This window comes from Amaranthus tricolor, chromosome 6, assembly GCF_026212465.1.
Source record: "Amaranthus tricolor cultivar Red isolate AtriRed21 chromosome 6, ASM2621246v1, whole genome shotgun sequence".
Taxonomy (NCBI): domain Eukaryota; kingdom Viridiplantae; phylum Streptophyta; class Magnoliopsida; order Caryophyllales; family Amaranthaceae; genus Amaranthus; species Amaranthus tricolor.
In genome coordinates this window covers 30,914,025-30,921,478 of record NC_080052.1, presented here as the reverse complement: position 1 = coordinate 30,921,478, position 7,454 = coordinate 30,914,025, and the positions used below count along the sequence as shown (strand labels likewise).

General features: G+C 34.0%; 1 protein-coding gene across 2 annotated transcripts; it reads right to left on the bottom strand.

The window, feature by feature from the left end:
- Positions 1 to 5,476, bottom strand: LOC130815866 (cysteine-rich receptor-like protein kinase 25). Of its 2 annotated transcripts, XM_057682376.1 has the most exons (9): positions 4,938 to 5,476; positions 4,108 to 4,810; positions 2,821 to 3,709; positions 2,090 to 2,224; positions 1,892 to 2,016; positions 1,588 to 1,798; positions 1,271 to 1,508; positions 821 to 971; positions 1 to 589 (listed from the first exon to the last, which is right to left on the bottom strand). In XM_057682376.1, the coding sequence occupies exons 3-9, from the start codon at positions 3,650 to 3,652 to the stop codon at positions 278 to 280; spliced, it is 2,004 nt and encodes a 667-aa protein (XP_057538359.1). In that variant the 5' UTR covers positions 3,653 to 3,709; positions 4,108 to 4,810; positions 4,938 to 5,476; the 3' UTR covers positions 1 to 277. The 2 variants fall into 2 exon arrangements, with proteins under 2 accessions (XP_057538359.1, XP_057538358.1); XM_057682375.1 differs by having other exon boundaries at positions 2,821 to 4,810.
- Positions 5,477 to 7,454: the final 1,978 nt, after the last annotated feature.

Sequence of the window (7,454 nt, the reverse complement as noted above, 5' to 3'; positions counted from 1 at the left end):
TTTTAATTAAATATACCACCACAATAGATGTCAAGTAAATATACAATAATTGTTTGACTACTTGTCAAAAGAGCTTGTAGGTTTTGAGGGTCTCACTTGATCACAATCTCCTTTGATACTTGTATGATTTGTTATTTCTCCTCAAACTCTAATCATAATCTCTATGAGGATATATACTGGCCATGATGATGATTTTAATTTTGATGATGATTTTAATTTTGGTCCGAACATTGATCAATTATTTGTTTGACCTAAAAACTTCTATTGACAACCAATTTTATCTAGCATACAGTTCAGAGACATCCTCAAAAAATCCTGATGCTCCTGCACCTTGGCTAGAGCAACTCTCCTGATTTTCAACGTCTGTACTTCCACCGAAGAAACGGGGTGGAGTCGGTGAAGGCAGACTTATCATCTCCCCATTAAGCATGCCAGCAATCAATGCCATTCGCGGTCTCTTAGCTGCATCTTCTTGGATGCACAAAAGACCAATGTGTATACACTTTGACAGTTCATCTGGTTCAAAATCACTGCCGAGAGATGGATCTGCCAACTTCAATGGCTTCCCTTCATTCCATAACCTCCAAGCCTGAATTATATATCTAAGTTAACAACTAATAAAATTTTTCTTTTTATCGAGGGTAATAAAGGCCGGAGAATCCACAAGAAGTAAGGGGAAAGGGGAATTAAGTCTTCCTCTAGATTGGAGAATTGAACCCTAATCAAAATGGTGAAAGAAAAGCCTTCAAACACATGCTAACCCATGGCTTTCAACTTTTAACATTATTGAACAACTTCAAATAATGACAATGATAAGTACCCGGAATAGGAGTGCCTCATTTGTTTGCTGATAAGGCCCATATTTGTTCCTTAGTCCACTCACAAGCTCTAGGATTAGTATTCCAAAGCTATAGACATCTGATTTAACTGAAAAGTGTCCAGCAATCAAGTATTCTGGAGCCATGTAGCCCCTGCATAGCAAGGAACTTACTTAGAAAAGCATAAGCACTAACGACATTCCTTTAATCCAATTCTACCGAATGTATGCAACTTTACTATTGTTAAACCAAAAAAGTTGTATTCTATTAACCCTTCACAGCAAACATCATCTATAACTTTACATTAATAAGAAATGAAAATGATTTAACGAGTCATTTTACTATGAAGCATTATAATTTAAATCCTAAGAACTATAAATTTGGGGCTCTATCGAGAATGAACACTATAGCATAGGCACTAAAAGGCAAACATTTTGTAACACAATACTCACAATGTTCCAACAATCTTATCAGTATTGTCTTGTGTTTGATCCACCCCAAAAAGCTTTGCTGTGCCAAAGTCTGCAATTCTGGGATTCATACTTTCATCTAACAAAATATTACTAGGTTTAAGATCACGATGTATAATCTTGAGTCGAGAATCTTCATGAAGGTACAGAAGTCCTCTTACAATTCCTTTAATGATCTTGCATCTTGTTTTCCAGTTTAAAGATGCCCGCTTCTCTGGATCTGGATGCCACAACATGCTTTACATTTCAAGACAGAAAATAGTAATTAATGCTTCAAGCAGGAATAGTCCCCTACATACCAGATAGAAACCGGTCAAGACTCATATTAGGCAAAAACTCATAGACAAGGATCTTCTCCTTTCCTGAAAGGCAAAAGCCCAAAAGTTTGACCAAATTCCGATGCTGAAGTTTAGCAACTAGAACGACTTCAGTCTTAAACTCGTCAATGCCCTGTTGGGATTTGCTAGAAAGTCTTTTGATGGCTATACATCGTCCATTATCAAGTTTTCCCTGCATTTACATATACTAACTCTGTTGAGGATCAGCCATAAAACTAAAAGCAATGTTGCATTACTTAAGGAGTCAATTCTAAGCAAGTTTCACCTTGTAAACCTCACCAAATCCACCTTCTCCTAGCTTGTTAACAGCAGAGAAATTATTGGTTGCTTTTCGTATTGTGGTCAAGTCAAACTTCAAGGACTCCTCAATTTCAATCTGATTTTCCGCTTCTGCAACAAAAAATTGGCAACGGAGATGAAGGGTTTGAGCCAATGAAATAGATTGAAGAGTAGTTTTTTTTACCTATAAATGATAATTTGGACGTTTTCCTGCATGCACAAAACCAAACTGCAAAAACAATTACCATTGCTAAAATAGCTGAAATGATAATGCCCAGAAGAACTATTAAGTTTTTTCTCCGCTTGGATCCCGGTGTATCTGTTTTGCAGAAATAACAAATAATTACTCAGACTTCAGACCTGATAGTAGATTAAAAACTTCAATTGTCACTATGCTGTCTATGTGAAAGAAATACTAAAAAGAAGCGAGCTTTTTTGGGATCCCTGGATTTGATGATTCAACATTTGTAGTCCACAGTTCAGATTGTACCATTAATGGATTCCAAGTAAATTTGGAAATAGACTATCATGTTGAAAATTAAACATTAAGCAAGAGCATGAAAGTTATGCATCCCAAGAATATTCTAAATTGAGGAAAAATGTACCTTCAATTTCCTGAAGTTTTAGTTCATAATGTTGAACTAAACATCACCTAACACATTAGAACAATACAACAATATCAAAGTCTTAATCTCAACATATGGGGTCCAGTACATAAACCAAATAAAATCAATGTGAGAATTGACAAAAATCCAACAGTTATTGCCAGTTTCAGCCCGGGTGATTCACTGTATTATATGATAAGAATTCATTCTAACACTCCAGAAGAAATCGCAAAAATCAAAACATAATCTTCATGTAATCAATAGTTGTAAGAATAATATGGACTTATTTCAAGTTTCCATGTTACCATACCTCCGAAAAAAGGAACATGTGAAGCTTTTGAACCAGGTGACAGGGCATCTCCATAAAAGGGGTACATCCCTACTTTCATATTACAACTAGGATTCAACACAGTGCAACCAGCCCTTTTGTTGCACAGTTCTGTCATATTTCTAACAATCATATGAAGGCAACTAGTACAGTCAGTCCCAGATATGTCTGGTGTGCATTCAGCAAGAGAGTAGATTATATTGAATCTTGTTAAATTTTCCCTGAACCTCGCTTCTTTTGTGGAAAATTTTTTTCCTGATCCACTTGTTGCTGCTTGATACGACACATCTCCCAAAGTTTTGAGCACAACTTCTGTAAAACTGCTTATGTTGCTCGTCATGTTGTGCATATCAACATCATTTACTTTTTCCCAAACCGGCACCATAGGAGAATCATTCATTATACCAAAGAAAGAACCATTAGAGTATCGTAACATACATTGATCGTACCATACAATAGAATTTTTCTTTCCAGGGCAATGAGAATTTAATGAGTTGATGGCTAGGGAGATACATTCCTGACAAAAAGCAATGGTTTGATCAATGCGGCAAAAAAAGCTACCATAGACTTTGTTGGCTCCACTTCCAACAGTTGTATTGTAGAAGTGATTATCATTGATTAAGGTAGAGTTGAGCAAAGAGAGAAACGTATTAACATTAGACTGAAATTTACTGTTTGGAGCAACGGTTTCAATGTCCGGGCAATAGACACTTGCAAAAACCGGGTCAGCTACCGCAACATGGATGATCAAGCAAATGGTTAGAGTTAATAAAAAGAGAAGTGAAGAGAAGAGAGAGATAAAACAGTATGCCATTTATGAAAAGAAAAACAGCAAAACAATGTTGCTTTTACCTTAATAATCCATAGAAGCCTACATTTCAACAAGAAGAAGTCAAACTTGGTGGGCATTGCATTCCAGCAAGATGAAATCATACTAAAATGAAGTCAAATTTGTCATCTAAAATGAAATCAAAGACGCGACAATTCCTAGATAATGTTATTGCTTTCAAATGAAATCGCAAACATTTGACTTTGTCAGGACATAACGGGTGGACTTTAAACAATTTGGCCTCTTTCTTAATAATTCTTATGATCGGGCTATGATATTTGGTGAAGAACAATAAACAAACTAATGCAAAGAAAACAACCCAAATCAGAGCAAGCAACAACAATGACAAAAACACACAATATATGAAATATCTAATGATACCTCCCCTCAAACAAAGTATCTTATCATTAATATAAACAAGAATACATTAATTGACTCACCTTACAAAGCTTTAAGAACACCCTAAGCAAAGATTGAACCTTCACTTCAATCTCTCACAAATATGCAAATACAAAGAGTAAGAACTCGAACCCTAGTTTTACTCTCTTGTTATGCCTCTCCTTATTCCTAATGATGTTCTAAGGCTCCTTATATAGGCCTAAAACATATTAGAATAACCTAGGATAAAAGACTTAAAAGCCCAAACAAAACCGGATACAAAACAGAATCGTTGTTTCCCCGCTGACACTCGCTCGACCGAGCCTCCCAAGCTCGACCTGTCGAGCAGCCTCACAGAACCCACTGGAATGTTACTGATCTTTGGCTCGACCAGTCGAGCAATTCACCTGAGAGCCTGCTGCCTTGAGTTCGACCAAGCCTTTTCTCTAATTATGCGTTGATCAAACCCCTTCAAGTCATCCTCATTCAATACTTGGTCAAGAGACCCAAACCTTAGCACTCCATTCCCCATGGCACACTCCGCACCACTCTCGAGTGTGCAAGATATGGCATGAGCTACGAGATGCTCAAATTCATTATCAATGTTGTTGGAATTGGCTCTTGATTCAGCAATTTCAATAGAAATTGATTCGTATCAGAGGATAATATTGGGGATATCATTTTACTCAATTAACTAGTTGCTGATAATCACAGTAATTTTCATAGATTGAATTGTAGTCCACCATAGAATTTCCTAGGCTTGTGCTGCATAGAATAACATTAATAAATAATATCAGGCTTAATTGAGAACTTCTCATGCAATTCAGGAAAAAACATATCATAATTCTTCGAATTAATGCAAGCACTTGAAGAGTATTAACAGATAACTTACTTCTTTTGCAATTTTGTTGAGACATTTCATCGAACAGTTTGTGGGCACGATTAAACATGCCAGATTTCCAAATAAAGTATACGAACAATGAAAACTTCATTAGTAATGTCCAGTCCTTTTACTGTTTATAATTTTCAACAATTTCTTCGATCAAATTAAAGCTCTAGAATTCGGCTAAACAGGTAACTGTGTACCCGTAAAATTGGGGATGTGGCAAGCTTGTGGCCCACTGCGACAATCGGTGGATCGGGTTGTGCCGTGTGGCCCGTGTCTGACCATGAGCGGGTGTTTGCTAATGTCAGCCCGGCACATGTTCTTTTGATTCATATATTTGCCCATCATTCTTCCTGGATTTGAGGACTTCATGTCTTCATCCGTAGTCATCAGAAGATTCTAGCTGAGAAAGGAACTATTAAGAAAGCTCGAAGAACATTCCAAAAAAATAGGAAGTTAGAAGAAAAGCTCAAAGATTGGAGGAGACAGAGAATGAAAGCAAAAGCAGGAGAAGGATGGAACAAGATCAACCAGCAGATATATGAAAATTTGAAACAAATAAGAAAAAATATAAAAAATTTAAATAATGGTAAAGTTTTGAAACTATTTTATATTTACTTTGTTCCATAATACTTGCTATATTTTCTATTTTTTGTAATTTTATATTACTTGTCATTTTTAGTAATAAAACAATCATTTAAAATTCTACCTACCCCTATTTTTATCCTACTCTATACCTCTTTAACTTTTTTACCAACCATTATTTAATCTTTATCTATTCCCAATTAAAATTAATATTCCCTCCATATTTATTATTCTCATTAAAAACTCAACTAATCTCCCATAATCTACCATCCCAATTAATTATTTTCCCCATTTAAATACACTATCTCACTTAATTATTTCTCCCATTTAAACAAATCTTCCCAACTTCCTAATATTAATGGTGGGATTGATATCAACCGTTAGATTTTGTTTGGCTAACCGTTGATTAATTTCCTATATAAACTAACCCCTACCCACTCCTAACCCTAATCACATTTCCTGTCCAATGTCGTTCCCCACCCCCAACCCCCCCCCCCCCCCCCCCCTCTCATTCTCTAACCAATCTCAGAAAACTCCTAACCCTAAACTCTTTGGCTTTGTTTCTGATCTTTGGTTTTGTATTTGGTTAAAGCTTTACATTTGGATTTTCCGAAATTTCTTTGGTCCTTCTGGCATATTCTTTATACTCTTTGCTTTGATCTATTTCGGTTTTACAATGATCTATATTTCGCTTTAATTGTCATCTGGTATGCTTTGATCCGAAAATCATGATCTGATTTTAGTACTTGATCAGATCTGTTTTCATTAATGATTCTCTTGCATGTTGTTCTTATTTTGATTTTTTTTAAACTTTGATCTGCTCTGTTTTTTTTTTATTTCATGTTTATTTTAATACGTTTATGATTTTAATTATGTAATTTTTTTGATTATGTTTTTGAGCTGTTTTTAATCCCAAAATCATGATTTGGTGTTAGTCCTTTACCAGATCTGGTTTCATTTGTGATATTGTTGCATGTTGTTCTTATTTCGATTTTTTTAAGTTGGATCTGCTCTGTTTTTTTTTCTCATGTTTATTTTAATATGATTATAATTTTGATTATGTTAATTTTTTGATTATGTTTTTGATTTGTTTTAAATTTCGAAAATGATGATCAAATTTTTATTATGTAAACTTATACTTCTGATATTCACATTCTGATTTTTGTTATGTTAACTAACTTTGATCAAATTTTTCCTATATCGGTAAATCACATTCTGATTTTTATTATGTTAACTTATACTTCTGATAATGTAACAGGCTCAAATTTCTTAATCTTAATCTTCCGATTAATTATTCCGAAATTTCTTTTCGAATTCCTAATCCTTTGGTTATCTAATTCAAATCACCTTTAATTCCTAAACCTTATTCCGATTTTTGTAATTTCTTCCAAATATTAAACTTAAAAATATATTTATATTCTTAAATTTCTTTATAAGCACTAAAATATTATTTTATTATTTTATACTACGAAAAGTAAAATTTTAATATTATATTTACGGTTTTATTAAAACGTTACGTTTCAATTTCGTTTCCTTAAACTAACTTTACTACTTATCATTTTAACTTTACAACTTTGATTTAATTATTTTATACCTAAAAATTAACTATATTTTTCTTATTAACTTTAAGTATAGTTTTAACTAAAATTTTCTAAGTAAACTATCATATTTTCATAATCAAACCTTAATCATACTTTCCCATTAATCTAAAACATTTCACTAGCATAAACTAGAACAAAAATTTGATGAATCAAAATCCTTTCTACATCAATCCATAATGTTTATCACTTACACAAAGCTATCACCATTTCCTTACACAAGTTAACCTTCTTCTACACTCCAAATTCTTACACATCCACTTACACACTCCAACTCTTACACATCCACTTACACACTCCAACTCTTACACATTCACTTACACACTCTAAATCACTTACA